Genomic DNA, 16,822 nt, shown 5'->3' on the forward strand with positions numbered 1-16,822 from the left:
CGATAGCGTCCGGGAGAATCCGAGGTGCCCAGTGGTTGGATCGTCATGTAGGGCGTGCCATACTATTGACGCAGCGCTGAGGGAACAACAAGAAGGTAGTTGGCGCGGACTGGTGAAAAGTTGTATTTTACTAGTAGGTTTATTTGTAGCGAGAACGAAGACAATCCTCGAATAAATGCCCTAGGCAGAACGTCGGTGTACCCTTCCAAATACTCGACCAGGCTCTTTTAGCTCCGCGTCTGCTCGTTGCTCTTGAGCAGTCTTCCGCGCTTATTATCTCAAGGAAGGCGTCGTCATTCTTGTCATCTTGCGGCGGCGGGTCAATGGGGGCGCGTAGTAGGCAATCAGCATCAGTGTATTCGTCCGCACTTGTAGAATAGAGTGATGTCGTATTCTTGCCGTCTGTGGCTCCACCGCGCCAGCCATACTGAAGGATCATTTAAGCTCGCTAGCCAACACAACACCTGATGGTCGCTGACGACATTGAAGAGCCTGCGATATAGGTTATGGCAAAATTTTGCTGTAGCTCAAATGATGGCGAGGCATTCCTTTTCAGTCGCAGAATAATTGCCTTCCAATTTTGACAGCAACCGGCTAGCGTAAGCTACCAACCGTTCAAGTCCGCATTTCCTCTGGACTAGAACGACACCGAGGCCTAGGCTACTGGCGTCAGTATGGATTTCTGTATCGGCGTACTCGTCGAGGTGCGCAAGTACCGGTGGCGACTTCATGTGTGGTTTGATTTCTTGAAATGCGCCGGCTTGCGGGGCGTTTCCCACTTGACCTCGACATCACATTTGTTAGATGTGTTAGCGGCTCCACGATGCATGAAAGTCCTTGACAAAATGCCTGCAGTAAGCACACATGCCAAGGAATCTACGCACTGCCTTCTTGTCGATGGGCTGCTGGAACTTTGTGATGGCACCTGTCTTTTGTGGGTAGGGGCGGACTCCAGGTTTACTGATGATAAGGCCCAGGAACAGAATCTGATCGTAAGCGAAGCAGCATTTTTGCGGCTTCGAAATGAGCCCTGATGACTTCATGGCCTCGAGTGCTGTCGGAAGCCGCCTAAGGTGATCGTCGAAATTTTTGGCGAGGACGGCGACGCCACCCAAGTAAACAAGACAGGTATGCTACTTCACTGTGTCTATCACACACTGCTACACACTGCTAACACTGTGTCCATGACGCGCTCGAACGAGCAAAGTCCGAACGTCATGACCTTGAACTCGTAGAGGCCGTCTGGCGTGATGAAGGCGGTCTTTTTGCGATCTCTCTCGTCGACATCTATTTGCCAGTAGCCAGACATGAAATCTATCGACGATAACTATTTAGAGTTGCAGAGCCAGACCAATGCGTCGTCTATCCGTGGGAGAGGGTATACGTCCTTCTTAGTGATCTTGTTCAGTCGACGATAATCGACGCAAAAACGTAGGCATCCCTTCTTTTTCTTCACTAAGACAACAGGAGGTGCCCACGGGCTTTTAGACCGCTGGATGATGTCGTCGCACAGCATTTCGTCGACTGCTTGTCTTATAGCTTCACGTTCTCGCGTCGAAACTCGGTAAGGGCTCTGGCGGAGTGGTTGAACGCACTCTTGGGTTACTATACGAGACCTTCATTTGAGCGATCGCCTGGCGTTTGTGCGCAGGTGCGAGTAAGAGCAGGCGTGAGAGAGAAAATTTGGGGGCTTTTGCTCCTTGAATATATGACTGTGCCTAGACACTACGGAGGACGTTTCTCAGCGTGTGTTGTAGGCGTTTATCCCTAGGCGGGCCGGCATTGTGGAGTGTGGTCGAGTTTGTCTACGCTTGGACAGTGGCTGCCGGCGCGGTAAAATAGGTGAAGCGGGCATTGACGCTTGATTTGGCGACCGCTGTGTCGGACAGACAGCTTTCTCGCGCCTTACGGCGATATACCTTGTAAATAATATCACACATGTTTCTGTGTGAGCAGTAGCGACTATAGTGGAGCCCGGGCCGCATATATTGAAAGTCTAGAAGGCAGAATGCCTTAACAACGGCGGTTGAACGCAAGTGGCTGAAAGGCCGCCGGTGACGATGACTGACTCAGCGCCAGCGCCGCAGGCGCGAGAAAGTCTGTCCGACGTACCTTCCGAGGCAATGTTCTGAGTGGTGTTGCAAAAATCGCGGGGCGCGGTAGTGTTGAACTTATCGTAACAAGTTCGCAGCTGGACGTAATTATATTTATTCAATCGTTCTTTTTGCTAATTGTAACAACGTTTTATTATTTAGCATTATTGGCGGCGCCTCCACGAAACAAAAGCGGCAACGGGGACACCAAAGCTAGAACCCGGAGTGGTCCGTGGGTTGGGGCTCGCCGACGCCTGCGCGTGTCAGGGGTGTATGAGATCGGCTGTCTGCGATAGCGGGCAGCCAATCTTTATGCGGACACCCCCTGGCACGCTTCGGCCTCCGCGGCCCCAACCCATGGGCTGCCCTGCTTCCAGCGTTGATCCCCCCGCTGCCTCTTGGGTGCCCTGGAGATCCTGCGCAACCTGCTTTCTTATAATCTCAGGTCGTCTCCTGAGGTCTCCGTTTGCCAGTTACATGTGGCCTCCTGGAGCAGTGCTTGTAAAAAATCCAATCTATCGTGGTGACGAAAAAGGCGACCCGCGACTTATACAACACCAGTTAGAACCTTGCCCCTTCAGACGCAGCGATCACCAAATTGGGCGTCCGTGCCCACGGCCTCACCACGTGTGCAGCGAGCCGCGGTGAGTCGAACTCTACGCACTTTCTCTCTCACTCCCGCTCTTACTCGCGCCTGCGCACGAATGGCTGGCGATCCCTCAAATGAACGTCTCGTGGTTATTATACGATGCTTTGCGACTGGTGTTTCTCGAATCCTCGATGATGTCGAAAAATTGGAGGACGCTTAAGCTTCGCCTTCAAGAGTGGAACGCGATAGCGTTATCGCACCCCGTTCGCCCGGCCTACTCAAACACGCTAAGCCAGCCAAACGTCGCGATCGGCACAGATAGCCGGGCCCCGACGCGCCATGAAGGCGGACGCGATCATGGGGCGAGTGGCGCGCCACGTGTCGGGGCAGCGCCGTAGATTACGAGGAGGGGGTCTTCTGTGTTTGCCGCAAGATGGCTCTGCGTGTGCGCAGAGCTCAGATGAAATGTAGCGGAAACGTACTTCGCTACTCGTGAAACTGCGACTTCTGTAAGTTACATAGTCATAATTACCGATATACACCGCAGTATAACTTTCTACGGCACGTTTCTAAGGCAACACCGCGTTCACTAGAGGCGATTTTGTCCCGTTTTGAAGGAACGAACTCGTGGCTGAGTGGTAGCGTCTCCGTCTCACACTTGCGAGATGCTGACTTGATCTTCGAGCAAACTCAAGGCGTGGCGACTACGACAGCTCTGCGGCGGTATCGCTTGATCTTCCGACATCGTTATTATTGCGAAGCAATACTACTTTAGGTCGCACTTCAGCCCGTTCCGTGGCGAGGCGGTGGTAGGCACCATTGACCTTTAGTGTGACCTCGCTGCGTGATGTCACACCACGTGACCTAGAGTGACGTCACACCAGCTGTGTAAAAACAGGGCCCCATCTCACGCCGTCGCGAGGCGAGGCGGTAGCCACCAACGGCGGCCTAACTCCCGCTCCTCTCACCAGGGGCGCTACGGTTGGTGTGACGTCACACCAGCTGTGTAAAAACGGGGCCCCATCTCAAGCCGTCGCGAAGCGAGACGGTAGCCACCAACGGCGGCCCAACTCCCGCTCCTCTCACCAGGGGCGCTACGGTTGGTGTGACGTCACACCAGCTGTGTAAAAACGGGGCCCCATCTCACGCCGTCGCGAAGCGAGACGGTAGCCACCAACGGCGGCCTAACTCACGCTCCTCTCACCAGGGGCGCTACTATTGCTTTGCAATCACCAGGCTTAACCAAGCTAAGCCACGGCCGCTTTTAACTTCGACTTCACGTCGATGATTGCGCCGTGTTGGTTCAGGAAGTCCATGCCGAGAATGACGTCTCGTAAACACTGTTGGAGGATAACGACTCCCACCAGCCCATCTTGCACGGTGTTTTTTTATTTATGAAGTGCCTTCTGGGATTTATCGCTCACGGCCGACGCCGACGCCGACGACACCGGCTTTTCGGCGACACGAGCTCCTTAACGCTGTCGCGTTAAAAGCAGTCTTTGTATCGTCGAAGCAAACTTCTGAGCTGTTGCTTCATAATCATGGGGAGACTTGGATTTATGTCAAAGTCTATTTCGGGAACTACGGTCGTCGGGCTAGATGAGGCAGAATCGGAAAGGACAAACGCATCGCTGGTTTCCAGAATGTCCTCGATGTATGCGATCGTCGTGCCCTTGTTGATGTGCTTGAACTCCTGGCTGAAGTTTGCCAGCAACACTTTCGATTTTCTTCCGTGCAGTCGAGTGATTCCTCTTGCGACACAAATTTCACGGTCGAATAGCAGACGTTGGTCACCCTCGATGACGCTTTCTACGTCTGCAGGTGGTTTGGTGCTGACGGAAATGACAATGCTGGAGCGGGGCGAGATGCTGACTTGATCTTCGAGCAAACTCAAGGCGTGGCGACTACGACAGCTCTCCGGCGGTATCGCTTGATCTTCCGACATCGTTATTAACTTCGACTTCAGGTCGATGATTGCGCCGTGTTGGTTCAGGAAGTCCATGCCGAGAATGACGTCTCGTAAACACTGTTGGAGGATAACGAAGGTGGCAGGGTTGGTCTAGTCTTGAACTGTAATTCCTGCAGTGCATATTCCAATCGTCGTTATTAGGTGTCCTCCAGCGGTTCGAATTTGAGGGTCTTCCCATGCAGTCTTCACCTTCCTCAAATGAGTGGCGATCAGTCCACCTATGACGGAATAGTCGGCTCCTGTGTGCACTAAGGCGGTGGTTGCATGGCCGTCGAGAAGCATGTCGAGATCGTTGGTTCCTTGTCTTGCATTGCAGTTATGTCTAGGCGTCGGATCACGACTGCGTTGTGTTGAACTGAAGCTGAACGTCGCATCATCAAGTCCTCTTTTGTCGGTGTATTCTTGACTTTATGGCTTCGTCGGTATGGCGGCGTCTCGTCGATGTATCGTTGAGATCGTCTTTTCGGTGCCTTCATCGGCGACGGAGGATCTTCGTCAGTTCGACGAACAGCAACCACACCTCTATAGGTTGCTGCTTAGTTTTCCAGATATGGGCTCGCAGACCGGCCCCGGGCTGAGCCAGTGTGTGGTCGTCGTGGCCGCGACAGGTAGCGGCGTGGTGACGGCGAACGGGATGGTCCTCGAGGGCTACACTGAGTAGCGGCGAGGTAGTCGGCGATATCGTGAGGTCGTTCGCCAACCTGTGGTCGTGGCGCGTTAACGGTGAACCCTCGCAGACTCATCTCCCGGTTTGGGTATCGTCGGAAAACGTGGTAATAGAGGTAACAGAGCGGGCGGTGGTCAGGGGCGCGCCAGACATCTGTCTTCCTTGAGTAGTTCCGCTGGACGACGGGTGGGCGAGCTGGCGGCGGCGGCGGCGGCGGCGGCGGCGGCGGCGGCGGAGGGCGGACGGCGGAACCGCGCCGTTACAACACCCTGTCGCGAGCGCGGAGGGTTAATTTGACGGCGGGCGACGGCGGCGTAGGTCACTGCTTCAGGCTAGGCCTCTGGGGATTCCGGTTGCCTTCTGGAAGTTCCAGTGACCACTGGATTTCTTCTCTTACAACATCAACGATCGAGGCAACCTGATGCTGGGATCTTGGGAACATCCTCTGAAGTTCCTCTCGCACGACCACTAAGATGGTCTCGCGTAGGTCGTCGGTTCCCAATGACCGAACTTCGGCGTAATTCGCTGTGCTTGCGTGGCGGTTAAATGGCCGGTTCCGCATTTCCAGAGTTTGTCGATGCTTGTGGCCTCGTAAAGAAACTCTTCAACGGACTTCGGTAGATTTCGTATCATTCCTGCGAAAAGTTCTTCCTTGACGCCACACATGTGCAGGCAAAACTTTTTTGCCTCACTCATTTCAGGTTAGGCGTGGCGGAACAGGCATGTCCTCTCCTGGGTGAAGATGCCTATGTTTTCATTGGGTAGCTGTGCTCTGGCTTCTAGGATAGCTTCCGCCCTTTCCTTGCGCACGACGCTGGTAAAGGTCCGCAGGAAGCCGCTATGGAACAGGTCCCACGTTGTAAGGGTCGACTCCCGGTTCTCAAACCACGTTCTGTCAGCGTCTTCTAAGGCGAAGTATACATACCGAAACTTGTCGTCCGAGTCCCAGTTGTTGAAAGTTGAGATTCGTTCATTCGTCGCCAGCCAGGCTTCTGGGTCTTCAGACGATGATCCATGGAAGGTTTGTGGGTCCAGAGGTTGTTGCAGGAGAATGGGGGACACTGGGGCAGCCATTGGGGTCGCTGACTTGGGCTTGAATCATCTGGTCTTCTCAGGAAGAGGTCCGTATTCAATTAGCAGTCCTTGCTGCCTACGGCTACCTCCTGGTCCTTGGCGACGTTGGTGTTGTCGTCGGGTTTCGGGCTTGGATCGTGGCTTTGCGGGCGCGCTCAGTACATGGACGCACTAGCACCTCCACCGGATGTCACGTGGTAGTGACTGTGACGAACACAGTAGCAAAACTGTGAATGGCGAAACTAACTCTTTACTGGGCGAACTTGTGCCCTCAAAGCAAGTTACACTTAAAGCACAAGGATAGCTGTGAACGCAGTCGGCGATCGTCGGAAATGTGATCACCGGGTCAAGCGCGTCGGCTTTTATATATCAGTCATCGAATGTTCCAGAGTAATCGCTGGGATCCTTGTGTCTTCTAGAAAGTTCCACACTATTCGCGTCGCGCATACATGCAATCAAATTACACACGGTTTGCTGACAGACAGCGGGTGGAACCATCGATAACATTCCAGAAACTTTCGACGCATGCAGGCACGTCCTGCACTTTGCGATAACATTTGTTAGGCAGTGAAACGTGGTCGGTTGATAAAGATAAACAAGTGCAATTGTCAATGTGTATGTTTGGAACTTTCCCACTGCCCAAATGAGGGAGAGACACTCGCGCTTGGTAATTGAGTAATTGCGCTCGGATGGAGAGAGAAGGCGGCTGGCGTGGGCGATAACGCGGCTGTGCCCACATTGCCGTTGGGCAAAAATTTCACCGATGCCGTAGCCACTGGCGTCAGGGGCCATTTCTTTCCGGAGCGGAGGCATCAAAATGGGCGAGAACAGGAGGCGTTGTGGGTAGCGTTATGAGATGCAAGAAATAAGTCGCTTGTTCAGAGCCCCAGCAGAAAAGAACGTCTTTCTTGAGGTTCGTCAGAGAGCGGGCAAAATGCGCGCAATTTTCACAAACCGGCGGATTTAAGAGCACAGGTCAATTAAGCTTGGTTCAACTTTGGCACAAGTTAGTAAGGGGAAATTCTGCCCAGCACCTTTTTACCGGGGTTGGGGCCAATGCCTGACGAATCTGCAAGATGTGCGATCATGGTTATTCGACGGTGACCGAAGTGGTCCTTGGACGAGTTGAGCTGCAGGCCAGCGGCGCAAAAAACAGAAAGAACAGGTCAAAGTCGTTCAAGACGGTGTGCAAAAGTTGGATAGAAAACGATGACGTCGTCCGAGTAGCACAAACAGATGGACCATTTCAAGAGACGTAAGAGCATGTTCATCATCCGTTCAAAGGTCGCCGGGGTATTGCGCAAGCCAAATGGCATTACCCTGAATTGATTAGGCCGGCTCGTGCGACAAATGCGGTCTTCTCACGGTCCATTTCATCCACGATAATTTTTCAATATCTGGAGCGAAGCTCTATTGAGGAAAAATAAGTGGCATCATGCAGATAGTCCAGAGCATTGTCAATGTCTGGAAGTGGATACACACAATTTTTGCTGATCGTGTTTAAATGACGATAGTCCACACAGAATAGCCGGCTATTATTCTGCTTGACGAGAAGAGGGGAAGCCCACGGGCTGGAAGAGCGTTTAATAATCCCTGTGGCAAGCATTTTGTAACTTCGCTCTGGATACCTTGTCGCTCAGACGGTGACACCCGGAAGGCTCGTCCGCAAACAGGTGCCGCATCGCCGTTATTTACACGACGCTTCACAACCGTAGTTTGGCGGAAAGGGCGATCGTTCAGGTTGAAAATGCAGAGGTACGACTCGATGGGGTCACGGAGCTCTGCGAGGTGTTGGGGCGACAGTTCCGACGCAATTATTTGCAGTCGTTGGGTGGGGCAGATGCATAAGGCGCTGAACGTGCACTGGTCGAAAATGGTACAGCAGATAGAGCGGCACTCGTGGGACGGTGACAGATAGCGTATGGCACTCATGGGACGGTGAGAGCGTGGCAAGATACATGCCTCGAGGAAGTACTTGAGGTTACTGCCCAAAATTTAATGCGGAAAGCGATGCTTGATTGCCCGCTGCAGAAACAATAGTGTGTGGCACGGGGGCACTGTGGGATAGAAGGACTGAAGTAAGGAGTAAGGACAGTCTCTGTCAGCTACAGGTGGGCAGGCTAAAAAACAGTGATGCAGGTTGGTGCTAGAGGTGGGAGGCGAATAAAATCCGCAGAAAAAAGCTGAGTTGGGGCTTGAGCTTGAAGGTCAACGGGAAGAGGTAGTTCAAGGTTTACAACACTGGTTATGAGTCAATCGGCAGAATGGGTGGTCCAAATGTCGAGTCCGAGGATCGCATTGTGAATGCAACGCACGAACGCTCTAAACAAAACGCACGTGCGGTTGCCGGCGACATTGACACGTGTTGTAAACATTCCAAGCAAAGCCGGCGTTCCACCGTCGGCCACCTGGAGCAGTCTAGTTGGAGAGGAGTAAGCACTTTCTTCAAGCGTGTTTGAAGCTCGGCACACTTGATGAAAGTTTGCACTCCTGTGTCAATGAGTGCTGTAATTGGCGAACTATCCACGTCCAGAAGGTTCTGATCAGTTGGCAGGGTCAACAGATGAATTTCAGGTCAGGATGCTAGAGCAGCGTCACCTCCAGGAACTGCCCCGGTTAGTTTCTGGTCGGAGAGCGGCTACGGTAAGCTGGGGACGGGGAGCGACGCAGCTGGGGTGAACGGGAGTGGCGACTATGTGGTGATGGCGAAAGGCTAGTTGGAATGGCTCGAGCGTAGTCATGTGCATCTTCAAGCTTGGTCAAGAGTGCAGGCGGGTGAGCATTCAGTGGGGAGCGGCGGAAATCGGCAATGCTTGGTGGAGACTGGACTGGCCAGGAACTTCGGCAGTGCCGGGAGATGTGGCCCACAGGTCCACAATAAAAGCAGATGGGTCTATCATCATGTGTGCGCCATTCGGCTGGATTGCGATAGCTCGGGTAGGGACCGTACTGGCTCCCGTGAACAGGGGCAGAGGCAGCAGACGACGTAAAGTCAGGATGGTTGGTGAAGCAGATGGACAGCAGACCAACATTGGCAAGTTCTTGGCAAATGACCGACTGAATGAGAGACAATAGCAGCCGGGAATCATCAAAGCACTGCATCACTGGCGTGACAGGACACGCTGCTTCAATTTACCGCCGGACGATAACTACGACGTTCTCGGAGGAGGTGGGCTCACGCGGAGGAAGAATGTCTTCGCACGTAGATAAAGCTGCGGTGTTGGGTAGACGGGTGCTCAACTATGCGGCGACTCTTCGCGTCTTCAAAGCTGTGACATAAGTTAATGATCGCATTGACCGTTGTTATGTTCTTGTAGAAAAGGTTAAGCGCGTCGACTGCGATACCTTTTGAAACGTGGCTGACCTTATCTGCATCTGCCATATTATTATCCACCTTGCGGCAAAGAAATATACGATGTCCTGGATGTACGCCACGTCATATTCAGTGGACGTCTGTGCACGTGTCCCAAAGGTTGTCGTGAGCAGCCCGTTGGCGGCCGACGGGCTTGCCGAGCAAACTTCGAAGCTTCTGTTTGCACTGGTCCCAACTTGTGCTGTTTTCTTTAGTTAGAATATTGTTTTAGCCAACAAAAAGTGTTATCCCACCTCTTGTGTGCGCTGACCCGTTCGTAATTATGCAACCAGTCATCGACCTGAACGCTGTCAGTTCCCGAAACATGCCAGGGTCGCGAGGCTAGGACAGGATGATCGTCGGTGGCGTCGACGAGGCCGTGGTTCAAGACTCCTTCGGATCATATGGCGGCGAGGTTACGCCCGCTGCGGAGCTCTGTCTTGCGCAAGTGATCCACCAGTGATCTTACGGGAAGGAATAAGCGCACGTCTATTTACAGACGGATTTCAATGGCTGATATAACATGCGTAGAGAAGCGATAGCCCAAAATCTGCTTTGTCATCTAGAAGGCCACCATCCATGTTCTCTTCTTCCGTCATTGCAGACTGTTGCGTTAGGTTATAAAATAACACGTAGGGTAGAATTAATTAATATACATGGCACTAGTGAATCTTTGTGAAATGCAGGTAAACAAGAAATAAGAATATGCCGAAAGTCAAATGTGAAGTCCAACTGGAATATGCAAGAAATTGCAATATGCAAAAGACAAAAGAAATTTACTGGTTTATGTTATGAAACCACACGCTCTTTTCTGCAGAGCGAAGCAACCTCGATTAGCTGGTATGTTTCGGTGAAGCCGACACCTTCTTTGAATGGTCACACAACCAGCATACGAAAATAGATGCTCACACGCTATAGATTTGCTGAAATCGACATGAACGCCATCGCATGAACGTCATAAGCGCGCATACTGTGCCACGTCTTTATCAGACTATTATAGTGTGCCTTGAATGACGAGAACATTTCAAGCCTCCGGCTTTGAGCGGCGGTTTGGCGTGTGCCGTGTGGGGTTGGCCGTCAACTCGCGAAAAGGATTAATCGAAAAGGTGTCATCGATTGAGTCAATCGATTGATAGGTGGACATCGATGTTAGCTAATTGTTTTAGGGATACATTTATTCAGTTATTCATTCATCGATATTAGCAACCCTTCGACAGAAATCATGGCACCGGTGCGAGGTGAGATACGCACCTGATCTTCATGTACACTTTGACTACAGTTATGTCGGGCAGTATCGCTTCACCTTCGGACAGCGTTATCGACTTTGACTTGAATTTGTTTACGGCACCGTGCTGACTCAGGAAGCACATGCCGAGAATTACGTCCCGTGAGTATTGTTGCAGGATAACAAAGAAGGCAGGGTAAGTCCGGTCAAGAAATATAACCTAAAAGCACTTCTTGTTGAGCTAGTTGGTAGGTGTCCGTTTATTTGGCGTCTTATATTTTATAATAAATATAACTCTTGCCGTACGGGTTCTGGTCGGCGTGATGAGGTGTCATGCAGCTGTCCGTATTTGAGGGCATTCACAAGCAGTCCTCAGTTTCTTCCCTTTGGCGGCAAACGGTGCGTTGATGACAGAGAGCCTCCTTTGTGGACCAGAGCGGTGACGTTTTGTCCTTTGATAAGAACGTGAAGGTCGGTGGTTCCTGACCTTGCATTGCAGTCAGGCCATGGCGCCGGGTCATGGCTGCGTCCTGCTGTCCCGGTGTTGTTACGACGCGTCCTCGGAATTTCTTGAGGCGACTTTTCCTTGGCTTCCAAGCGTCGTCTGGATCGACGCTTCGATCCAGACGAAACGTCATGGCGGCGTTTCGTTGCGGCGGCACCAAGGTAGCTCTTGCAACGTCGTCGGTGGCGGTGGTGGATCTTCCGCATTTCGACGAACGGCAACCGCCACAGGTTACTGCTGTTACTTTTTCGGGTATGGGCTAACACTAATCTCTAATAAGTATTCGCAAAGCCATTGCAAACTTGCAGGATGACAACATCAATGTGACGTGGTAGGTCTAATAAAACAATCCGGCCAGCCGGGCTGAAGCAATTTATTCTAGTTGATATAATTTTTTAACAACAGCGTCCTTTCACCTATCGGCCTTTATAATAACCATGAACCCAGGGTATGTTGGCGGAGCCCTTTAGAATTACCAAGAATGTCCGGTGAGACTAGGCTAATGCTAATTTCATCGTTTACGCTAAGCGCCCATTTGTTTTTGTTCACCAAGCAGAAGGTGATACGTACCAGCAGCTGCTGTTGTTGACCCGCTGCTGCGGCGGCGACCACGGGTGCGACACCAGCGCCAGCAGCGCCGGCGTCGCCGACATGCAGCTGCTGGTTCTCGAGAATCTGAGCCAGGTTGCGCACCCGTTCCTGAAGCCTGAGAACCCGCTCGAGGAGGCGCAACAGCGGCACATTTCCGCCCTGTGCCTCGAGCAGCGACATCAGCAGCCGAGACATGGCGGGGCTGAGCAGGTGACCCGCGCCATCCTCTGGCTGAGCGCTCACCTGTTGGACGATGGGCAGCGTCAGCTTGATCCAGCGCACGAATGTCCTGCGCACGCCGTGGGGAGGAGCGCGGTATACGCCGCATTTGCTGTACTCTGGCTAAGATGCACCGGCAGAAAAAACAATATGCATGCATGGACAACAAAGCCAGCACCCACTAACTTAATTAGGAGCTGTGGTGGCACATGTTTTAATAAAGGCTGTGAGGGAGAGCATCTCTAGCAGATATACGCAGCTAATAATGGCCCGACATCGAGAACACTCGGCTGGAAACGAACAGCGAAGTGCACGAAATGCTATCCCAATACAGTATTTAGCTAACGATGAGCCGGTATAATGTAAAACCTATTTAAATCTGATTTTATTCCAAATCGGCTACTAGCACTCAGTGATAAGTCCATATGTTTTCGTCTTTGCGCATATGGGCGTAGCACCTACCCATATGGGCTGGAATGGAAGTATCCTCGCCGATCCCGGAGAGCTAGCGGACGATTAGATGTGAAAACAGGTTGGAACAGTTTTATACGTATACCTACCCTGGACAGCGATGTTATGCCGCCACCGCGATGTCATTCAAGTGTGCAATAACATGAACATAGTCAAATTTTCAGAAGCGTCTCCACGGACTGCATCTTTGGACAGATAAAAGACGTCAAGATGTGTTTTCGCATAAGTACTCTGAACAAATCACGCTTTAACGGGTAGTAAACTGTGCAACTAGGCTTCTATTAGGTTTTCACAATCAAGAAGCGACCAAAAACTGTGAAACCTTCTGTGAAGCGCAAGCCTCTTTCTTCACTTGTATTTTCTCTGCGGCGTTTCATGCAAGCTTATAAGAAAAAAAAAATGTTGGTGTCATATGTTTGACGTTTTGTATACTCCATAACGGCATTGATCTTGCCAAAAGTGCACGTAAAGCTTTTCACACGACAGGATGGATGGCAATTTCAGTCGGTAGACGAGTGTGACGTACGTGGCTGATCTTCTACAAAGCGCGGCTGTAGCAGTTCGTTTGAGTCATAAATGTGCTTGGCGCAAGTCAGCGCCACTGAGCCACGCCATGCTCACCTGCCAACCGGGGCGGCACTCCGCCCCGTCGTGCGAATCCCGTTTAAAAGCTGCTTTTCCGGCCAGCTGTAGTCCTACAATGAGAACAGGGCGCACTTCCGTTTCGAGCACGGAACAGCGCATCTGTCTTGTGTTCTTCGGGTGCACTGGTTATATAAGTGAGCGCAATATATGGTGCAGCATAGCAGTGACAAATAAGAAAATTATCTGATGCATGCAAGCACAGAAAGACCAGACATATCACGGGATGCGCAAGCTATCTTTTAAGAGTTGTTCATACTACCGTTATTTTTTGCGAGTCGTTATGCTATAGGAAAAAAATTCATTTGTACATCGGTCGGGCTTCGCTTTATGCACACAAACTGACGGCCAGCATATTACTGCGACGTTAACTGAACAAGGCTCGCTCCTACAGATGACGTACACCCACCAGATCACATATGTATGGTAGAGTAGCGCCAGGGCCTGAAACGACTGGGCCAGCACGAGCACCGGGCTTAGTGGTGGTGGCGGCCACTTGGTGACACTCACGAAGAACAGGCACCACTCGAACGCGTGGTACGCCACGTCCATGGCGAACACGTACTTCCGGCCGGGTGCCGCGGAGTGCCGGTGGCTGCGATCCAAGGAGACTCCCCTGCTCACGTGTTGAGCAGAGGACGCGTCTTTGCACCCGCTTACGCACTTGGCAAGCGCCTCCGCGAGACTCCTCTCCGAAGCTGTGCACTCGTTGACACATTGCTGTCTTCGGTAAGACTTGGTGTCTGAACATTACGATGCTGTAGCCACCTGATGTCTTTAGGTTATACTGTTGTACTGACATCGCCATTATGGTTGCGTTCGATAGTCGTTTCATTTCTTAGTTTGGCCACAAGAGCCGCGATTGCCATCGACAACAGATCGTATACGTCGTGTCAGGAGCCTTCTGCGTCACTAGATCATTATCCGGGTTCATGAAGAATTGTTTTCTGGCGACTGAAAGCCGACAAACATTCGGGCAGGTTAAGGCGGACACAGGCCAAAAAATTGCAAATTTTAGCCGAAAAAACGTGTTTCCTGATTAGAGCGGTTTCAAGTTTCTTTGTTGTCAGAGAATGTTCCAAGTACATTTTTATCCTCGTAGGCGCAGTAGAAATGCACACAACTGCCTTTTTTCACCGGCCGGAGATTGCGCGAACGAGAATGTCCCGATTTACTGCAGCTTCGCCGCGCTCGCGTATACTCGCCGTCCTTCACTCACGCGCAGCGGCAGCGTGGCGAGGAGGAACGACGCGCTCTGGCCGATGCTCGCAGTGATTAGAATCACGCACAACTTCAAAACAAGGCAGCGATGGTCCTTCCTTTTTTTTTTAGCTGCCACAACTTTATCGTGCCACTTCTACCAGTATCCATTTCAGGCCGTTTCTATTAGCGCTCATCTCACTCAAACCGAAGCTCCGCTTTTTGGAGACTTTCTGGCTTTCCCATGCTGGTCATGTAATCGCTCCGCAATTTTTTCCAGCCAGTGCTTGTCACGGGCACTTGACAGCTCAAAAGTGGCTAGGAAAAAAAAAAGAAAGCTTGACGCTATTGCCATGGAACAAAGCCGAGCTTAAGAAGGCCCAACGTGTGCAGCAGGAAAATATTACCGTATTTTCGCGATTCTAAGCACCCCTCGATTCTAAGCACCCCCCTCTATTTTCGCGAGAAAATTGGGGAAAAAGTTTGCATGCGAATCTAAGCACCCCTTATTTGTTAGGAAGAGCGTGTAGCCAAGGCCGCCAAGCGCACTTGCTCACTCTATCATCGAGCCGGAGCCGTCGGAATCCTGAGGAGGCACGGAGTATGCGGCGCGAGTACGCCGCACAGCCGGACTGTACGGCTGTACGGCGAAAGCTGCAGAAAGCGTCCCCATCAACCATGGCAAAGTGGATTTCGGACGCATGGAAGCGGGTCCAAGTGGACGTTGTGGTCAAATCACTTAAGAAGTGCTCGATCCTAAACCACTTCGACGGAACGGAAGACGACCTGCTGTGGGATACCGAGAGCGGCGGTGCAAGCGGTGCGACGAACTCGAGTGGCAATGATAGTAACTGAGCATCCGACACAAACGGCAGGTTCACTGTCTGCACCGATTTTTCCTTTGAATGTTTGCAAAATAAAATGCCATTTCTCGCACCCGTCTCGTCGTGATGTCGCAGCGAAAAGAGGGAGGTGGGGGTCATTCTAGATTTTTCGAATCTAAGCACCCCCCCCCCCTCCCTTTGGGCATCGCGATCGTGAAAAGAAGGGGGTGCTTAGAATCGAGTAAATACGGTAGTTACGATAGATTCAATTTAAATAGGGTGACACACTTCAGAACTTCTGGAACCGTTTTTCTCAGTTTGCGTTTTTCCTCAAATGTTCGCGAGTGCAAAAGTTGTCGTTTTTAACCATCGTTCTTTTATTAAGCACTTTTACCTTGTCCTTGTTCTCGTTTTGCTCATCGTCTTGCATTTCCATCTCCCGCCCTCCCTGTGTTTTCCTTTTTTTAAGAAAAGGAAGACTCATCGCTTGGGAGCTTACTGGTGTAGAATTTTTTGCAAAATGTAACTGTGGACTCAAATTTTCAGATTACACAATTCTGTACGTGAAAATTGAGAGCTTGGTCTGAAGATGGAAGTTCAATTCCTGGTGAAGCCAATAATGTAACCTTAAAAAAAATAAAAACTGCAGTAATCGGACAAAACAACTTCACATTGGTGTAGTTTGGGCCTTTATAAAAATAAGTTATGCATAAGAATTCCAAATTCTTAAGCAATCCAATTTTCTTGTCATTTCAGAACGATAGTTTCTTAAACTGACCACTTCAGCATTTCAACACTTAATGAATTGAACATTTCAAAAATAGTAAGTGTTTGAAATAGTTTTCTATCATACTAACATTTGGCACGCGGCCGTCTAATGTATTCCTAAGCACATCCTCTAATTTTTATAGAAATCGAGTTAGCGAAACAAAAGTTCACTTCCGCGGGCCGTGTCCCCCCTTAAATTGAATAGCTTCTGCAGCGCAAAATTCATAGCGACAGTTTGTTCGCCCCTCCACACTCTACAGCAAAATGCGCAGTACATGACGTCATCGCTATGCCGCCAAGCGAGCGATGATTGCCGAGCAGTTGCAGAGCTTCCCCTTATATTTTATCGCAAGTGAGGCATAAATTCTCGGTAGCTCCTGGTATCGTGTCTCGAATGTTTTACTCTCACCAAAGCGAAGCGAAGCAAACAAGTTCTAATTTGACCAGAATCAATCACGCCCGCTTGGTGTGGAGATAAACGAATGTACGAATGTGATTTAAATTATTGATCGCGAAGGAGACTTTGCATGTGTTATTTATTGAGTCCTATAACATAAAACTATTCCGATCTGTATTTATTCTAAAATTTACGTAACCTCCGACGCAAGCTTAGGCCCAAACAATGAACCGTTC

General features: G+C 50.9%; 1 protein-coding gene across 2 annotated transcripts in view; it reads right to left on the reverse strand.

The window, feature by feature from the left end:
• LOC126539808 (uncharacterized) overlaps positions 1-16,822 on the reverse strand; it is a 94,664-nt gene that overhangs the window by 68,331 nt on the left and 9,511 nt on the right. Inside the window, exons 4-5 of one of the 2 annotated variants that reach the window (XM_055075741.2) lie at positions 13,807-14,013; positions 12,045-12,354 (exon numbers count right to left, since the gene is read on the reverse strand). In XM_055075741.2, coding sequence (XP_054931716.1) covers positions 12,045-12,354; positions 13,807-14,013 — 517 coding nt within the window. The remainder of the gene's footprint in view (positions 1-12,044; positions 12,355-13,806; positions 14,014-16,822) is intronic. The other variant, XM_055075742.2, reaches the window with a different exon arrangement.

This window comes from Dermacentor andersoni, chromosome 2 (genome assembly GCF_023375885.2).
Source record: "Dermacentor andersoni chromosome 2, qqDerAnde1_hic_scaffold, whole genome shotgun sequence".
In the NCBI taxonomy this organism is placed as follows: Eukaryota; Metazoa; Arthropoda; class Arachnida; order Ixodida; family Ixodidae; genus Dermacentor; species Dermacentor andersoni.